Genomic DNA, 19,279 nt, shown 5'->3' with positions numbered 1-19,279 from the left:
AGCCTACCTCCTCTGCTGTGGCTGTGGATCACATGAGAACAGGAGTTAAAAGGTGAATGTATAAATTAGAGCAGCCAATTGGCTGTTTTAACCAGGTACTCATCTCCATGGTAACTGGCACTGAAATAACTAAATTGCTCGTAATTCACACCTCTAGTTATTTTGGTGAAGGCTTTGTGTGGACACTCTTATTTTGAATTGAGTGTTTTATTTTAATACCTTATTTCTCAGTTAAATTATATCAAAATAGGACATTCCTCATCTGAAATAAGTATGCACACACAAATAACGTAAGGCATGATTTACAACTGATTCGGTTATTGCACTTCCAGTTACCATGAAGTCAAATCCTAGCTCTTACTACCAATAGCCTAAGGGGCTGTTAGGGCAGCCAGGTATTTCTAGGGCTCAGAACATCTCTAGCCAGTTCCCCCTTCTCCCTGGCCAACTCCAGCAGCTGTGGCGGGGTTGGCACAGGATCCTGTCTGCCAGCTCTGTCCCATCGGTGATTCCTCCTACCACAGAATGATCCTCCCATCTCTGGCTATGTCAGCTTTTGAGATGCTTTGAACCAGTGGTTCTGCACAAACATTCCCGTAATACAGAATCCAGCTCTTAATCTTTCACACAGAAGATATTTTTCCATATGAGGTAACATTCAACACTGCGTTCTAGATCCTCAGCCAATGTAAATTTATGTAGCTGCCCTGAAGGCAACAGAGATATGCCAGTTTATGCCAGTGGAGGATCTGGCCTTGTATTTCCAAGCCGAAAAAGTGTGTCTGAAATGTTTTATTTATAGACTTTTTAAACACACAATTTAACTGCTATTCTTTGACCTCCACTTGAGATTTGCACAGGAGCATGGACTTCATTTGTATGTAATAAATTAATTCCTTGTGTCTTAGGGCAGGGGTTCTCAACCAGGAGTCCGGGGCCTCCTAAGGGGCCTTGAGCAGGTTTCAGGGGGGCTGCCAAGCAGGCCAACATTAGACTTGCTATGGCCTGGGGCAGAAAGCTGAAACCCCACTGCATGGGGCTGAAGCCCAGGTCCCTGAGCCCTGCCACCCAGGGCTGAAGCCTGGGCAGTGTAGCTCCATGGGGGCTCCTGTGGCATGGTGCCCCAGGCAATTGCCCTGCTTGCTACCCCCTAACATCGGCCCTGGCTTTTATATGCAGAAAACCAGTTGTTGTGGCACAGGTGGGCCATGGAGTTGTTATAGCATGTTGGGGGGGCGGGGGGCTCAGAAAGAAAAAGGTTGAGAACGTCTGTCTTAGGGCACCTTGTAAAGACGTCCTGCCCACTGGGATTATTCCTTGATTTTTTTTTAAAAGTAGTATTTTAAAGTGTGGTCTTTATGATTAAAAAGTATCTGCCATGTTCAAGTCATGTTCAGTTTTACCGGTCAAATTGGAGGTGCCCAAAATGTACCCTGGGGCATTCTAAAATGTGACCCACCTTCATTCAGGTCATGCAGCTCAAGATGCAGAATGACATGCTGAGACCTGCAGTCTCCATGAGTCTGTACCTCCATGGTGGAGATGAAGGTGACTACTCATCTTTATTAAAATTAACATGCTCCACAAGTTCCTGCCAAGTTGTCTATGGTCCCTGTCACCCTCTGTTGGGAAGCATTTGTTCCCCTCCTCCCCGCCATATTAAGTGTGTTTTTGTGAATCAGAGTGAAGGTCTAAAGTGATAACATGTGTGCTTAATTTGCCCTACAGAGAATATTCTCTGGGAAACATGTAACAACAAAGATTTTCCAGTAATTGACAGAAAAAAATGCTGACTGACAATTCAGTTTTTTCAGATAATGAGATCTGTAGGGAAGTTTTAATCTTCGGAAGGTTCCAGGTGAACTATCAGTAGTTTGATTAACCTTTTATGTGGCCATATACATTTTCTGATTTTCTACAGTTTGATTATATGGCTGTAAGGCTTATTTTTAGGAGGCATGTTACTGAGGAGTCCTCATGGTCTAATTAACAAATGCATGTCTTAATATTCCATCAAATCAGTGTATACCATTTGTATTTTGATGCTAACTGTGTTGATGTTAAGAATTCACTGTATCTGAAAAACTTTCTCTTTCTTACTAGGATGCCAACTAAGCACATGTTGACTGGGTTTTTGTATCAAACATTTACACTGAGGGTACATAACGCTCAAATGCAAGCGTTTCAATTATAAAGTGAATTTATAAAGACTATTCATAATACTAAGGTCTACTTCCTTTGTTTTTAATATTAAAAAAGTGTGAGATAAAATTGTCCTTCCAACTCTTATTTTTGCCTTCTCTTAAGTGCCCATATGAATGGATGGGGTTTTATGATGCATATCTCATTACCACTTCTTATAGGGTTTGCCTTTGGACCAGTACCAATTTTCTAAATTGTACTGCTTCTTTAGGAAAAATAAAATCATGGTAACCAGATGTGGTGTGATTATTTGCCTTTGACCTGGCAAAGTGTTAGGCTTAACAAAAGAAGCTAATAGAAATATTCAGATTGACCCTTCTCATCATGTGGTTGCTTGGAGCACAATCAATCTCTCATTATTATCAGAGTTATTCAGGCAGAGGCAGCAGTGCTAGTATTTCTCATGATCAGCCCTTGAGCCAGATGTAATTTGCAATTTGGAGCATTGTATTTTGAAACAATAATGCATTGAAAGGAACAGAACAGGGAATTAGAAGTATAGTAGTCAAGAGGACACGCTAAAGAGTATCTACAGCGTAAATACACTCCTCAAGTACTTTAAGTGGACACTGGTGATTTAAAGTCACATAATGTAGCTTTATTAGTGCCCACATTCATCCACAATTTTTAAAGTCATCGTATGTATAATTGAACAAATCCAACAATAGAAAATGGCCATCTTGGCCTGTGTTTTTGACATGCTAGGCCTTTCATTAGGAGCCATGATGTGGGTAATAAGATCCCTTTTAGCTGTGTAGTGAAATTTGAATGAAATAATGTTGAAACGCATTGACATGAAATCTTCTAGAGTAATATTTTTCACAAACAGAAAATTCACAAAAGAAAAAATTACAGTCTGTAGAACAAGTCACAGTCCCATACTTTGGATATGACAGCAACTGGCAAATGTTAATATGCTATTGTTTATGATTAATCTGATAAGTATAGACTTGAAAATTTTGTTCCCATATATGTTGTTTATATATTACCATGTAGAGGCCTTTATAGGTCTATACAATAAAATCCCTAGTAGTGTGGCACTGAGACTTTTAATCAGTGACTCCTTCAGAATGAGAATCACGCTCCCCTTCGCTTTGTAAGTGGAAACTGACTCTCAGTAGTTCTCTTCTCCCCCCCCCCCCCCAATCTTCTATTTCAAATTTCCCAATAGTTGTTTTTACATCCTACTGTTCACGTCTTTATAGAACTCATGAGTGTTGAGTTACCTGATAAAGCATTGCAGCCTCGACTGGTGAATACTGATTATGAGAGAGAGGGACAAAAAGCATTTGTAAATGCATTAAATGACAGTAATGAAAGGATATGTTGTCCATTAAGAGCACATGACCGATTAAAAGCCTACTTTTAATTTGGCCAGATCTCTCGTAAGAGTTATTTTTTAAAAACAAATTTCTGTTTCTCCGTGCCAAACAACATGCACTGAGTTTATCAAATCTGATCTTTCTAGGACCATTGAAGCTAATGTTTCTCATGTTCATGGGTGTGTGCCTTGTAAGAGCTCTTGCTACATTTGAGCAAACTTCCAAATGCATTGCATTTTACAAAATCTCCTTTGAACTGTCATGTATTTTTTCTTCGGTTACTCTCATCATTGCTGATTACCAAAATAGTCATGTGTAAACGGAAGGTTTTTTTCTTCGTAATCAGTTACGTTCCTCCTTGATTCTTTCAGGGATGCCACAACTCATTGTTTAACAGAGAACAATTCACCACCATGAAGTAAATAATTTATGGTGTCTCTCACAGTAGATTGTGGCATCACTGAGTGAGTTGGGCAGGAAGGGCAGGCTGAATAAGGGTAATATTTCTAGGTCTCTGTTTGCTGACTGGCTGATATCTCCTGTATATTGTCACTTAGAAAATTACCCCTGCCTACTGTGCCCTTCCCAGCCTGCACATGATTTGGTTTGAAAGTGCAGTATTGTGGATTGGATGTTAATTTCTCGCATATTTCTGACTTGCCATAGGGTGTCTTTTTATTTGTTTATCACAACTCTTAATGACAGCAGCAAGTAGAAACGGTCATAATTGTAGGAAACAATGCAAGAAGTTTAACCATATGTTTAACAATCTACAGAAAGGTGGACTCTCTTAACAGAGAGATTTACTAAAGTGTTACATACCTGATATGCAAATATGCACACTGTAAGGAGCAAGTGGTTTGGTATGGAATAATAATAATTTAACCATATATAGTGTCTTCCATTCCAAGAAATTGAAGCACTTTATTAAAGCTATTGAATTAAGCCTTGTAGCATGCCTTGGTTTGCTAATCATTTTATGAATGGGCAAACTGAGTCACACAGAAATTAAGTAATTTGCCAAAATCACAGAGGAAGCCTGCAACAGAGCTGGGATTAGGAGTTGGGTCATTCTGATTTCACAAGACAGTCTTTCCTCCCCAATGTAGTGGATCTAGATTTTGGTTTGGTGAGAGCATATGCTGGCTGGGATACATACAGGGAAAGGAGCACCTTGTGATTGTCTTGACATTCTCGCATTCTTTGTGGCATGGAGGGCCTTCTAAGGGTGATGATTGATAGATGCAAAGCCCATACTAGTTATCTCTGTTGGTAGCTTGGGTAATAGTGGTCGGTGTTGATGGTATTCCTTTTCAGTAAAGACTTTTCAAGTGATCTTCTTGTGCAATAAACTGTGAATCCCAGGGTTTGCTCCGGAACTATTCTCCATTTCCATGGAAGATCTATGCCACTACAGAGTATGCAGGTCCCCTTTACATGCTTCTGCAGCACGAGAGATCTCAATAAACCGTGTTACCAGGGCCTCCCCTGTTGGATGCTGCATCAAAAAACCCAGCCAGGGTGGGCTCTTCATAAGAGGAAAGAATGTGTCTGTCATTTTTTTAACATAAGTAGGGAATCCTTGTTGGTTTGAAAGGGGGATGAGAGAATGTGCATGTCAACCATATCACCCGGTTCAAGCAGGGCTTCCATGGCACATGGAGGATAATGATGCTGCGGAGGCACATCATGCAGAGTCTGATCTACCTAAGTTTTCTGAGACTTCATGGTTAGTAAAGATGGTTGTGCAGAACATGAGCATTTAGGATCACCAGATGTTCTGTATATATGTTGGGAATTTATAATACACATATTGCATTAAATAGGAGTTTTATTAAATATTAATTTTAAAATTTTGCCAAAGTCTGGAAAACTCTCAAGATCATTAATATTTCAGGATTAATATTCTACCATTTTTAAGTTAAGCAGCTGATGCTATTTTAAGCATCTGTTTGCCATAAATCAAGAACTTTTTGTTTTAAGTATTGTGTTGGACACTAATTTAAAATACTTTTTATTTTATCTATGAAAAGAGGTACTGTGTGTTGTTTAGAAGAATTTTAAAAAATATAAATCTTATAATTTTGCTGACCCAACAGGGTTAAAACATTACATAGGTTATTGGTAATACCCTTTTTGAGTAGTGGGGGGTGTGTGTGTGTGTGAAAGAAAAATATTGTCACTACTACTGGGAAAAGAGCATGCCTTACTTTACGTCAGAAAGCATCGATAGAATAGCTTGAGACACTTACCATTTGTTAATTTTTAATGACGGTCGTTTGTCTATTAAAGAACATAATGCTACTGAACTTTTTCTGTCTCAATCAATTTTTGTGTTTTTTTCATTAATCAGCTAATGCATATTTCTTCCATAGCTCTTTATTCTAATGAAATATGTGGACGATTTGGCAGATGGCAATGATCTCATCAGTAACGCATCAGAGTAAAATCCATTTAGCAGATTACATGGAGATTATTTTTGTTGTATCGGAGATATTGATACGTTCTTTCTAACTGACGCTATTCTCAATAGATAACATTTCAGAATTCATATTGCTCACATATAACCATTTTTCCTCAATCTGAAAACTGATCTGATTTGTTTTTTTTAATATGAAATGAACTTTCCTGTGTATTTATCATTACATTCCAAGGGATTTTTCTCTCCTCTTTCACTCTTTCCTTATATTGTTGAGCAACTCTGAGGGCCTGATTCTAAGTCCACTGAAGTCACTGGGAGTCTTCCTCTTGAGGTTAATAGGCGTTGGATCAGTCCCCAAATTGGCTGATGGAAAATTCACTCAAGCAAGCAGACGCCAGTTTAGTACAGCTGTGTGACCAACAAAAGGATTTTTGCTATATACTTTACTCTGCGTGGATGGTTACACACAGATTATCCTAGTTTGAGGTAAAGGTTCAGAAGTACAGGATTCTGTTCTCAGACCCTCTTCCCTTTGTTAATAATGCAACAAACTATCATGCCTTTAAGGATAGCACTTTCTTCTGCTATACTGTAACTTGAAAGGTGGCCTGTGTGAAATAGACACCCTGTTCTAGAAGGTAATAAAACAAAAATAATTGATCCTTTTATATCTTTAACTGTCTTGATATTAAATATTGTTGTCATAGGCTGAGTTGAGGTTTAAAACTCTGAATCTGACATTGGGAGTTCACATGTGTATTGAAATGTTCTCTGACCCTTGCTGCAAAAGAAAAATGAAGAAGCTAAAAATTAATAGAACCCTGGAGTACGTTGGCAATTAGAGTGAACAAGGTTTCAGTTGCTCTCCATCATCAGTTTCTCACACCGTTGGATAGATAGGGTATTTTTAATTTGCACCCCTTATTTCAATCTGTCACAAAAAAAAATTCTTGAAATATTTGTATATGTTCCAATTAGAGTAGCATTAAACCATTTTTAAAAACTACGCTTTAAGAAGCAGAACTTGGATTAAGGAAACACTAAATAAACTGATTAATGTGTGAGAGATGCTCTTGCTTGCTTATGTTATTATTAAGAGGATATTGTTTAATAATATGATGCATGCTATATCCATTCTTAGAAGAATATTAAACTATGTTTGTAAATAGAAGTTACATTTAGAATTATTTTAGTATTATCTAGGGTGGAGAGGAAGTATTACATTTTTGTTTGGTCTATATTTCTCATTGTACATTAAGGGTGTACCTCCAAAAGGAGCAGTGGGAAAGGGGGCATGGTGGTTTCAAGTCACGTTTGTATCTTCCCAATGCTGGGCTGCTCCTGGCATAACATAGACAGCACTGGGGTCCTGTCAGAGTAACAACAGCCTGGCCCTGGTTGCCTATGGAGCGTAATGCTGCCTGGAATCTCCACAGAAGTATGTGCTGTAGCCTGACCCCTGAGGTGCTTCTCTCACCACCAGCCTCTTTCCCCTCCCCTCACACCAGCACACATATACCAGGGTTTGCAGCTGTCTTCCACGGTTCTGGCCCTGAGGGAATCCTCTGGCCAAATCCTGAGGTTTAGCGCTCCTTTAAACTTGGGCCCTTTCATCCAGCATATAGGATCCAAAACGTGGATGAAAATCTTACCTGAGATATATAATTTTTCTTGTCTTATTAAGGGGAGCAACTATTATTTGATAAATAGGTGGATTTTTTTAGAAGATTACAGAACCATAGAAATGCAAGGTTTCATAGAAATGAAAAGAACCTTGAAAGGTCATATAGTCCAGTCCACTGTGCTGAGACAGGGTCTAGATTCTAGACCATCCCTGATAGGTGTTGTCTAATTTAAAAGCCACCAGTGATCGGGATTCCACAACCTTGCTTGGAAGCCAATTACAGTTCTTAACTATCCTTATAGTTAGAAAGTTGCTGGAGTTTTTTGCCAATATCTAACGTAAATCTCCCTTACCGCAGATTAAGCCCATTACTTCTTGTCCTACCTTCAGTGAACATGGAGAACAGTTGGTCACCATCTTCTTTAGAACAGAGCTTAACCTATTTGAAAACTATCAGGTCCCCCCTCAGTCGATTTTTCTCAAGACTTAGACATACACAGGTTTTTTTAACCTTTCCTCAGAGGTCAGGTTTTCTAATCCGATTATCATTTTTGTTGCTTTTCTCAGGACTCTCTCCAGCTTGTCCACATCTTCCTTACAGTGCAGCATGCAAAACTGGACCCAGAACTCCAGCTGAGGCCTCACCAGTGCCAAATAAAGTGGGACAGTTATCTCCCATGATTTACATACAATGATCCTGTTAATACACCTCAGAATAATATTAGCCTTTTTCAATCTGCATCACATTGTTGGCTTATATTCAATTTGTGATCCATTATAACCCCCAGATCTTTTCAGCAGAACTACTGTCTAGCCGGTTATTCCCCATTTTGTGGGTGTGGCATTTGATTTTCCCATGCAAAGTGTAGTACTTTGCACTTGTCTTTACTGAATTTCATCTAGTTGGTTTCAGACTGGTTCTCCAATTTGTCAAGGTCATTTTGAATTTGAATTTTGCCCTCCAAAGTGCTGGCAACCCCTCCCAGCTTGGTGTCATCTGCACATTTTATAAGCATACTCTCCACTCCACTATTCAAGTCATAAATGAAAATATGAATGGTACTGGACACAGAGAGATCCCACTAGATATGTCCTTCCAGTTTGACAGTGAACCATTGATAACTACTCTTTGAGTTCACTTTTTAGCCAGTTGTTCTCTCTCCCCCAACCCCCAGCAATTTCATCTAGACCACAGTAAGCCGGTAACCATGTCAAAGAAGGAAATTAGATTGGTGTAGCATCACAAATTTGTGTGGGTTGTAATTTATCACCCTATTTTCCTTCAGGTGCTTACTGGAACAAATTGATAAAAAATCAATTTGTATCTTTCCAAACATCAAAGATAGGTTGTCTGGTCTATAATTCCCCCAGCTCTTCTTTGTTACTCTTCTTAAAGATAGGTTCCATGTTTTTCCATCTCCAGTCCTCCCGAGACCTCCCCTGTCCACCAGGAGTTCTTGAAGAAGATAATTACTAATGCTTCAGCTAGTTCCTCAAGTACCCTAGGGTGAATTTCATCAGGCCTTGCCAAATTGATTACATCTAACTTATCTAAACATTCTTTATTCTGTTCTTTCCCTGTTCTGGCTTGTGTTCCTTCCCCCTTGTTAATATTAATTGTGTTTAAGCATTTGGTCATAATTAACAATTTTAGTAAAAGCTTAAGTAAAATAGGCATTAAATACGTCCATCTTCTTGATGCCATCCATTACTAACTGTTCCCTACTGAATGGTGGACCAATGCTTTGTCTTTTGTTCTTGTTGTATTCATAGAACCTCTTCTTTCTGGTTTTTGTATCCCTTGCTAAATGTAACTCATTTTGTGCCTTAGCCTTTCTGATTTTGTCCCTATATGCTTGGTGCTACTCTTTTGCATTCATCCTTAGCAATTTGTCAATTTTTTTCATTTTTTGTAGGATTCCTTTTTGATTTTCAGGTAGTTAAAAAGCTCCTAGTGCAGCCATATTGAACTTTTACTCTTCTTCCTATCTTATCCAGGTACTGCTAATCTCTGATTGAATTTTAATTATAAAAGTGATACATAAAGCAACTGTCCCAATGTATAACCAGATATTTCAATTGCTAACAGAATATTATACCTCCTTTTAGTGTTTCATGTCTCCATCTCTGTCATGTCCTCTCCCTTTCCAAATAATTTGTAATGATCAATTTAGCCTCATTGGCCTGGATTACTTTAGAAATGAGCATCCTGGGGAAAACAGAGAACATCCATGTACTCCAAAGTTTGTGTAGTCCTCGTTTTCTTCATTTTTTATAGCTACACCTAAGATCCATAAACTTGGCTGCCTTGTGTAATTTTATCTTTAGATGGTGTGGCCTAAGATTAATCTTTCTGTAGGGTCACTGTATGGTATGTATTTGGCCCACACAGTGGCTTTGTTTTAGAAAGAAGGAGGGAAAAGGGGAAAAAATGTTATAAATTCCTGCTAGTTTCAAAGTTTTCCTCTGAATACTAATTTTTTAAAGTGTTTAAGAGAAGTTTGTATTCTTCTGTTTGTAAACGTTTTGCCTGGATGGCTATTTGAATGACCTGGCTGCACTTTGCACATGGTTAGTGCTTTCATTTTACTTTTGATGTAAACTTCTGAGTGAAGAGTGCCACAAGTGGCTATCTACTTTCATCAGTTTCAGCAGAGCATTTGATGCAAAAAATACTCTTAATGTTTTTGAATTGATCAACACAATGGGCTTAATAGATAGGTAGCTGTTATCCCTTGTGCTTTAAATATGCCAAAAAGTTGTCGTTTTCTTACTCCCTAAAATTGAGGAATATTTTATTTATTTATTTAAATGTATAAAATATGTAATTCCATCTATGATAGGTAAAAATTAATACACACACTCTGCTCCTAACAATAAATAAACTTCCAGACTCAGACATTCCCCTCCCCAAATGCTTGGCAGAAAACAGTGGGATGTGCAGCATTCCTGGAAGTTAAACAGTTCTGAGGTCTGGCTAAGCAAGTGTGGGAAAGGCGTTCCAGAGGTGAGGGACCCTCATGGAGAGCACTCTGCCAGCAACTTCTTCCTGTATGTAGAGGAGGAGGTCCAGCTCAAGCACCTCCGCTGATCTTAATCGCGACAGCATGTCACAAGGAGAGAGACAATCCTACAGGTAACCAGGTCTCAAACCATTTGGGGCTTTAAAGGCGAAAACCACCAATTTGAATTCTATCCACTATAGCCAATGCAACTGCTGCTATAGGGTGAAGTGAACTGATATTGCTTATCAAGCAATTATTATATAGATGATTCTGGATTGTCTCCTGCAGTTCATAAAAGAAGGGCCTAAAATAATGTAAACTCTGATTTACATTCTCTGGAAGTTGCAGTGTTGAGTAATTTTTAAGACATCGGTTGCCTTTGGATTTAAAAATAGTGATCTGGAAATGTCATAAAAAAGCTTACAATGCTATAATAAAAACCAAACAAAAACCCTCACTTTTATAAATTCTCAAGAAAAAAAGAGAAAAATATTAAAAATGGAGGTTCAGAAATCTTGGAAGTCTCCCCTCCTGGTTTTCAAGCAGCTGCTCTGATAATAAGCACAACATTGTCTTAGGAAAAGAGAAATACATTTGTGTTCATTTGACAAGTTAGAATGTTTTGTTATTAACAGGTTTGGCAAACATCGCAAAGATGACAAGATTGAGAAAACTGGTAAAATTAAAGTTCAGGAAGCCCTTACTTCAGAAGAGGAGAGAATACGAATGAAGCAAGAACAGGAGAGGTAGACTTCAGTATTTGCTTAAACATTAGCAGAGAGAGTTTTTGTTTGTTTGTTTTTTTTTTGTGGTGTTTCTAAACTCAAGAATTTACGTGCAACTGAAGTTTGGTTTTCACTGATAAAATTACCCAATGATGATGTGTTTATATAGTTAATATAACAGAAAGAAACAGAGAGAAACTGGACTTGTTTGGGACCTAAACAGTGCAGTCAAAAGAAACTGTCATTCAGTATCTTTTATGCGACCAGTAGCAGCTGTATAATTATTTCTTAATTAGGACACGTGAAAGAGTTACTTTAATTTTTTCTCAAGACTGATTCTATAATCTATTTTACAGACTTCTCAGAAAACAAATATTTATATAAAATTGAAATACATTTTGTATCTTTCCCTTAAAGTCTTTCATACCTAGTTTATTACTAATTGTTTTTATGCTGTTCAGAATAGAATTTAAAATTTGATCATTGCAAATAAATTTGTCACTGCAGTTCTGTTTGTTGTCATGGAGTAATGTGTACATTAAACTGTTAATTGTAAAACCGAGTGGTGAGTACCTCTATTTTTGCCTTGTTCTCCTTCCCTTAACATTTGAAGCCTCTATATTGTTTGTGTCATATGCTCCTCATTATTTTAAACAAGCTAATATTTCCAATCTGAATTTCACCCTGTGTCTTACAGACCCCAGGGATTCTGGGCCGAGGCTCTGTTATGTCTTATTACTTCATTTAGGGCTAAATCCAAGAGAAGATTAGGAAGTGACTTGATCACAGTCTAAAATTACCTACATGGGGAGATTTCTGAGAGTAGGTGGCAGGTTACTGTAGGAAACAAAGGCATAACAAGCTATAAGCGCTGGAAGCTTAAGTTAGACAAATTCAGTCTAGAAATAAGGTGCACATTTATAACAGTGAGGGTTATTAACCATTGGAACAACTTACCTAGGGATGGGGTGGAAGACTGTATGTTTTTCTAAAAGATATGCCCTAGCTCAGCCAGAAGTTGTGGGCTTGGTGCAGAAATCACTGGGTGAAATTTTATGACTTGTGTAATGCAGGAGGTTGAACTAGTTGATCATGATGATCCCTTCTGTCCTTAATATACATAAATCTGCATACTCTATATTTGATGTTTTGCTCCCCAAAAGATATGTGGGATTAATCTGTTAATAGAGTTTAACTGTAAATATCTGAGTTTCTCTTCTGCTAGTATAGAGGCCAAACCATAGCTTTTGATCTTTACTTATGGCTTAATTTTCCTTCTATTGATAAAACCAAAAATAGGAGCACTAAATGTTTTCCTGTTTTGTTGAGACATTCTTTTGAAGTAATTGCTCTCTCAAATAAAACTGTAAAGGAATGTTTTGAAGCTGGAAGAAATATGTAACAAAGTGTGTGTGTGTGTGTGTGTGTGTTTATATAATCAAAGCTGACTGTTGGAATCTCTGCATGACATACAAAATTATTTTTCATGGTAGGGAAATTTTCTGTTATGCGCGCACTCGGTAATATTGGAGAGAGTATAGAATGTGCATGTCATAAAACAGATTGTAATAGTCACTCTGAGTACTACTGTATAATTATATAGCCTCCTATGTATGGAACAACCTCCCAATCCCCATTCACCAAACTACTCTGGCCTCCTTGAAATCTCTCCTTAAAACCTCACTCTTGCTGTGTCACAAAATAATTTATATATCCACTCGAATCATCAATATATGCACATGCCAGAACTTGGTTACAGCATCATCTTATTATTGTGACCCAGATCCTTCCTCTTCCCTCAGATCCCCACCCCAATTGTTGGTTTCGTTCTTGTTGTGTCAAGTGTACAGTTATAATGTAATTTCTTTGTGGCAGGGGTCTGTACTACTAATAAATGATGATAACATAGCAACAAAAATGTGCTTGGTGCTTCCTTAAATTTCCAAAAGTACCAGATTATGAGTCAGTCCATGGTGGTGTTGAATTGTCGCAGTCAGATTGCAGTTCTTCCTTTCTATTTTGTCATGTAACTATATTAGATACATAATAAATTATTGCCCATGCAAATTAACTAAAACTCTAGAAATAATTATTGGGGGAGACAGTAAAATGATGCTGGCTCATAATGGCTCCTTTTTTCACTTTCATTGTGTTTTACTGGCACAGTTCACTTACTCTGTTTTGTTTGGTGTTTGAAGCTCTATACCTTTAATGATGCAATACTTTTGGGAACTAGGCTGAATTTAATGAATTTACTATGTGTAAGAGGCTTGGAACAAAAAATCCTTAGGGGTCAGAGAACAAGTGAATGGTCCATTAAAAAATCAATCATGCCCACAATTTTATAAAATTATTGTACTCTGACTTTGCAATTTTAATAGTAATGTGCTTACAATAGTATTTTGCTTAAACTCTTGAAAGTATTTTGTTCATATTGATTAGAAGACAAATAAGCAAATTAATACACTTCAATTGATCACTGATTGAAATGGATAAAAACTGCCTTTTATGAATACAATACTAATACTAACAATAATTCCTTTTTAAAAGAGAATGTCATTTTAGCCAGCTTTGGTGCATGTGTTCCAGCAACAGTAACAAAGCAGTTTAGCCCAGGATGTAAATTATCCAGTTGAAAATACAGGGGTATAGACCAGATATGTTTAGCAAATACCTCCATTGGAACTGTGTCAGGAACCTGGAGTAAGCACCCACCATTCTTATAAAAATTGTCAGAGGATACTTATTAATGGTAAATTGCCAAGATCTCAGGTTGACGTTTCACCCGACAGCACAGTACTGCGTATCTGCATTCTGGGGGCACTGGTTTACTCCGAGAAGGGAGGCTAGTGAGTTATCTTTTAATATCTCCAAGCACTGACCATCTGACCCAAACTGCTTAGGTTATGAGCTCTGACAAGCTTACAGCTCCAGGTAGCATTGTTGTTGAAGCCTGAGCGCAAAGGAGTTACCTTGCATTTACACCGCTGGAACAGAGATCAGAATTGGGTCCATTCAGGGCCAGATGAAGGCAATATTGGGTTCTGGGCATACCACATCATGGGGGACCCTCTGTGCATGATACCCATGCTCTGATCCTGCCCCTCCATGTGCAATACTTGGAGTAGTGGTGTCAGTGGGTCCCCTCTCCTCCCAGAGAGGCAGGGGCAGTAGCATGGGCCCTCTTTTCCCTCAGGAGTAGTAGGAGCTGTCCTTTCCTTCCTCAAGAGGAAGGGTGGCCCCCAAGTGTCTCTGCTTGGATTGGTGAGATGCATCTGCTAGATTCTTCTGCTCCTGCCCTGCATAGAATCCCCTGGTGGGGTTATGCTGGTGCAGTCCCTTCAGAGTAGCTGATCTTCTATTTAACATTCCTTAGAGACATATGGGGTAGTAGACACTTCAGGGGTTTCAGGTTGTCTACAGACTCAGGCAAACATTGCTGTATTGGTTACACTCAGGTCACGCTTTCAAACTTTTCTGGGCAACTAAAAGAGCTAGCGTTACTGCCCTGGCTGCACTCCCCTTTGTGGATGCTCATCTGACTGTTGTACGCAAACCTTTGGCTGCCACAGGCTTTTAAGGTTATGATAAAGTCTCTATATCTGGCCTTTCAGGCACACTCCTGGTGTATAGACTCCAAGTCTGGTGCCCCACGGGGAAGTTGGATCCCATAGCCCAACTGCTCCTCCAAGTCTTTTCAGAGCCTTCCTTCTCCCTCCCCAGAGTTCCACTCACATGTGTACTGTGGATTACTGTGTCACCCTTTTGTGGACTTCATGACAATTACAGCAAGTAACACACAGGCTTTGCAAAGGCACTTCTAAATTATACATGCACTTTAACTCATAGATGAAGCTCTTGAGATACACAAATCTATGGAAAAATAACTTCACTCCTGAGTGTCTTTTGGGTCTTAGTGCCTTCCAGGGAGTCCAGACTTCTTCTGCACCCTCCTCTTCTCCTGTCCAGTTTTGTCTTCTCGTTCTGGTCTGTTCCCCTGGCTGGAGGGAGACTTTCTTTTTACAGCTTATTCTAACACCTTTGTTTTTCCTGTCCTTCCCCAGGGTTTTTCCATTCTCCAGCAAGTCCAAAGTCTTTGCCTAGGTTGTTCACTGCTTGGATTTAGACAGTTCTTCTTCAAATAGTGTCCCTCTTGGGGCTCCACATCAGGCTATATATGTGTCTGCGGTCTGCACCTGCACCCTAGACATCCTCATGCCACAATACGAGGGCATATAAGTGGACCCACTGCCACTCCAGTTCCTTCTCAACTGCCTTCAGTTTGAGACAGAGTATTGCAGTGTCCATTAGCTAAGCCATGTGACTTGTTACGCCTCTTGCTTATTTTTTTATTATTTTTTCTTAATTTTACAGGTATTTCTTTTCTTTTTTTTTCTTTTTCCCTTATTTAGCAGTTTGTGCCTTTTGGAAATGGGGAGGATTCTCCTTCCCGTTTTTGTTTTTTTGTTTCTTTTTTTTGTCCTTTGCCTGTTCTGGGCAGTTGTTTTCTTGGACCTCAAGATGCAGCATTGTGTATGGATTATGCCCAAGGCACCAGGCTTCAAACCCTGTCAGACCTGCTACAAGTCTTTTCCCTGGAGCAACAGGCATTCAAGCTGCTTCAGTTGCTTTGGGAAAAAAACACATTCCCTCCATATGCAAGATCTACTTAAATTCAGGAACTAATAATGCAAGAAATTCAGAGAGGTCAAACTTAAACTCCTATTCTCAGAGACCCACAGGGTCTGAGTCATCCCCTGTACATTGGAGCAGCCACCTGCCTCCATTTCTTTGGTAGCAAACACTCCAGGGGCCCTAGGGGACCACCAAAGAAGAAAAGACCCCACTCCTGAGAACAGGACAAGAGAAGGGAAAATTCACCCCTGCAGACAGAAGCTCTAGAACCCAGCAAAGGCTGCTGTCATATACTGACCTAACCTCAGTACAATCCCCAGTACTGTGATATATAATGACTCCTGATGGTCCATACCAGAGTCTCCAGTACAATCTAGGCTACTCTCTCAGGAAGATCTTCAACTCATGGAAAACTTAAAACACCATTGTTGACAGATACTAAAAGGATTCACCACTGTTACTGATGCATTTCTTGGGGCCTACTTACCATCCATCCATACCATTGTCAACTGTGGCTTGTCCTCCAGTACCATTACAGTCTCCACTGCACCACTTGCACACCTTTGATAGACACCACATAGGACTTGGAGATATCTATACATGGCTTCTCTGCCTACAAGCCTCCCTCTCTTGAGGTTCACTATGAGGAGGAAACTCGTAGCAGGAAACACGTCAGAGACCCTGGCAAGGACATCCATGGGGCCTCACTCCATCTCTTTTGCTCCACCTCAGTGGGCATACCGGAACCCCTGGATCTCCTATGGTGACCAGTTCTACAGGGTTCCACCTCATAAGAGGACGTGTCAAGAGCAACAACCAACACCCTTTAATGTTGCTCAACAGGAACATGCAAAGCGGAACATGAACCAGCTGAGGAAGAAGAAACACCACATTCACACAAGTCCTCTTCCTCTCCAGATGAGGCAGTCATGCCTCTTCCATCATCTTACCCTGATGATTTCAAGGCCTTCCAGGACCTTATGTAATGTGTGGCAGACACATTTACAGATTCCAGTGTTCCCTGTTGAACATCCATCATACATCTCCTCAGGGCAAGATTGCACTACCTATCCCCAGCCTCAATGGTGTGGCAAATTCCAGCAACTGTACCACTTAGATGCAAGCAGGTTGACAAGAAGTACTGTATCCGGCCCATAGGCTTGGAGTATTTTTTCCTTCACCCTACAAGTAACACGCTGGTAGTTGAGGCAGTTAACGAATCGAACATGCAACACTGGTTCTGTTCAACCCCATCAAATAAAGCTAAAACATCTGGTTCGTAAGAGCTACTGCTTGGCTTCTCTACAGTTCAGAAAAGCCTATTACAAGTCCTGGTGGCAAAGTACAACTTCACATATTATTCCAAATTTGTATCTTTTATTGTACGCCGGCCTCAGGATCACAGGGAACAATTTCAGGCCCTCATTATGTAAGGCTAGATAGTTGCCAAAGCATCTCTCCAAGCCTCATTTGATGCAGTCAACACAGCTAAAGGCCCCATAGCTATGGCAGTAGTTCTTCGAGTGCTTGCTCATGTTGATTTCCATTGTAGGTGTGTGCGTACCAACATGTGCGGCTCTTGAAGGCTTTTGGCTTAGCGGTACCAATAGGGCCGGCTGTGGCACCCTCTGAAGCGCCGTGCTCATGGCGCGATATATCAGCACCACCAGCCCTATGCCCTCTCGGTTCCAAGACTGTGATCTCCAAGCCTACCTCCTGGGATTCTGCTTGTGAGTCACCTACAATGGAATCAACATGAGCAAACACTCGAAGAAGAAAAAACGGTTAATCACCTTTTTGTAAACTGTTCTTTGAGATGTATTGCTCATGTCCATTCCATTACCCACCCTCCAATCCCTCTGTCGGAGTTGTGGGCAAGAAGGAACTGAGAGGGCACAGGGCTGGCTGAGCCTGATGTACTGTGCCGTGAGCACAGCACTCCAGAGGGCGCCACACCCAGCTCTCCAGGTACCACTAAGGTAAAAGTCTCTGATGACCATGCATATGGATGTGTGCACACCTACAATGGAATGGACATGAGCAACGCATCTCTAAGAACAACAGTTACAAAAAGGTGAGTAACCATTTTTTATGTGCTGTATGCACCAAGCTTCCTGGCTGCAGTACTCTGGCCTTCTCTGGAAGGTACAAAATACTGTTGAGGGGACTGAATTGTTTATCAACACCACAGATGGGTCCCTTTGCTCTCTCAAGAACTCCTGGGTGATGCTATGATCTCTGGGCAATTACACACCTGTGACAAATAAGAAATACAGCAGGTCACAGACGGCTCCATAATCTTGTTCAGTTTACCCCCAGCCCATGAGGCCAACTGAACCCCCCCAGGAAGAGCCCAGATCTAAAAAAAAGAGTATTCTCCCAATCAGTGACATCTTCAAAATGTCCACTTTGACCCATTTGTCAAGAGTCACGAACCATCTCCCACTCTATATCCTGCACTTGACCACCGTTATAGGGATTGTCTTTCCCATTTTCTCTCTTCCTTGGAGCTTATCACCTTTGACATGTGGATCTTGGAATAATTTCTACAGGTTAATCCATCCAGTTCAGCTCTCTACTCCACCATCCCCAACCCACTCTCTGTCTCTTTTCAGGGACCCTTCTCACGAGGTCTTTCTCATGTAGGAAGTACAATCCCTGCTAACACTAGGGAGTGGGTAGCAGGGTTGGCGATCAACCCTGTTCTCCTGGACTTTTGTTAGGAAAGTGTTCTATTCTCAATACTACTTGGTCCCAAAGAGAAATTGGAGAAGGAGACCAATTCTGGACCTCAGAACTTTGAACATGTGCATCCATGCTCTCAACGGCTCAGAATGGAAACCCTATCAGTCGCTGCTTCCCACCGTCCCTAGATGTGAATAATTGTCTTTCCCTACCTGGATGATTAGCTCCTAAAAGGTCACTTGCTTCTCGAGATATAGACAGCAACCACAAAACCTGATCTCTGTTCCACTCGGTAGGCCTTTACCTCAACACAAAAAAAATCTATGATCTCACCCTTTCAATACATAGACTTCATTGGGGCCACTTCATCTCCACCACTGTTAGACCCTACTTGCCGAAAAACAGATTTGCCACGATGTCCAGCCTTGTTTCAAAGATAAAACAAAGACGACAAGCCACAGCACATTCTCTGCAAATGGGTGTCCATACCTTGGAGGGGCCTCATCTCTCTAATTTGGTGGAAAGACCCCCTAAATGTGGGAGTTCCATTCCTGCAGCTCCCTTCCCCGAGAGTCATTACCATAGACACTTCTCTACTAGGTTGGGGCACATACTCCGAAAACCTCATAGCTCAGAGAAGATGGACCCCTCTGAAGTCT

At 40.2% G+C, this 19,279-nt stretch overlaps 1 protein-coding gene across 14 annotated transcripts in view; it reads left to right on the top strand.

Annotated features, from left to right (window-relative positions):
* The window catches only part of PARD3 (par-3 family cell polarity regulator), a 648,369-nt gene that overhangs the window by 487,029 nt on the left and 142,061 nt on the right, over positions 1-19,279 (top strand). For 10 of the 14 annotated variants that reach the window (XR_012157609.2, XM_073334432.2, XM_073334426.2 and 7 more), the window contains one exon: positions 11,211-11,321. The exons of 3 other annotated variants lie outside the window; for them this stretch is intronic. Coding sequence is in view for 10 of the 11 variants with exons in the window: in XM_073334432.2 (XP_073190533.1) it covers positions 11,211-11,321 (111 nt within the window). In the remaining variant the exon portion in view is untranslated. Of the gene's footprint in view, positions 1-8,137; positions 8,342-11,210; positions 11,322-19,279 lie in introns of those variants that run through there. One more of the 14 variants, XM_073334434.2, reaches the window with a different exon arrangement.

This window comes from Lepidochelys kempii, chromosome 2, assembly GCF_965140285.1.
Source record: "Lepidochelys kempii isolate rLepKem1 chromosome 2, rLepKem1.hap1, whole genome shotgun sequence".
NCBI lineage: Eukaryota > Metazoa > Chordata > Testudines > Cheloniidae > Lepidochelys > Lepidochelys kempii.
This window is presented reverse-complemented; position numbering and strand designations above follow the sequence as displayed.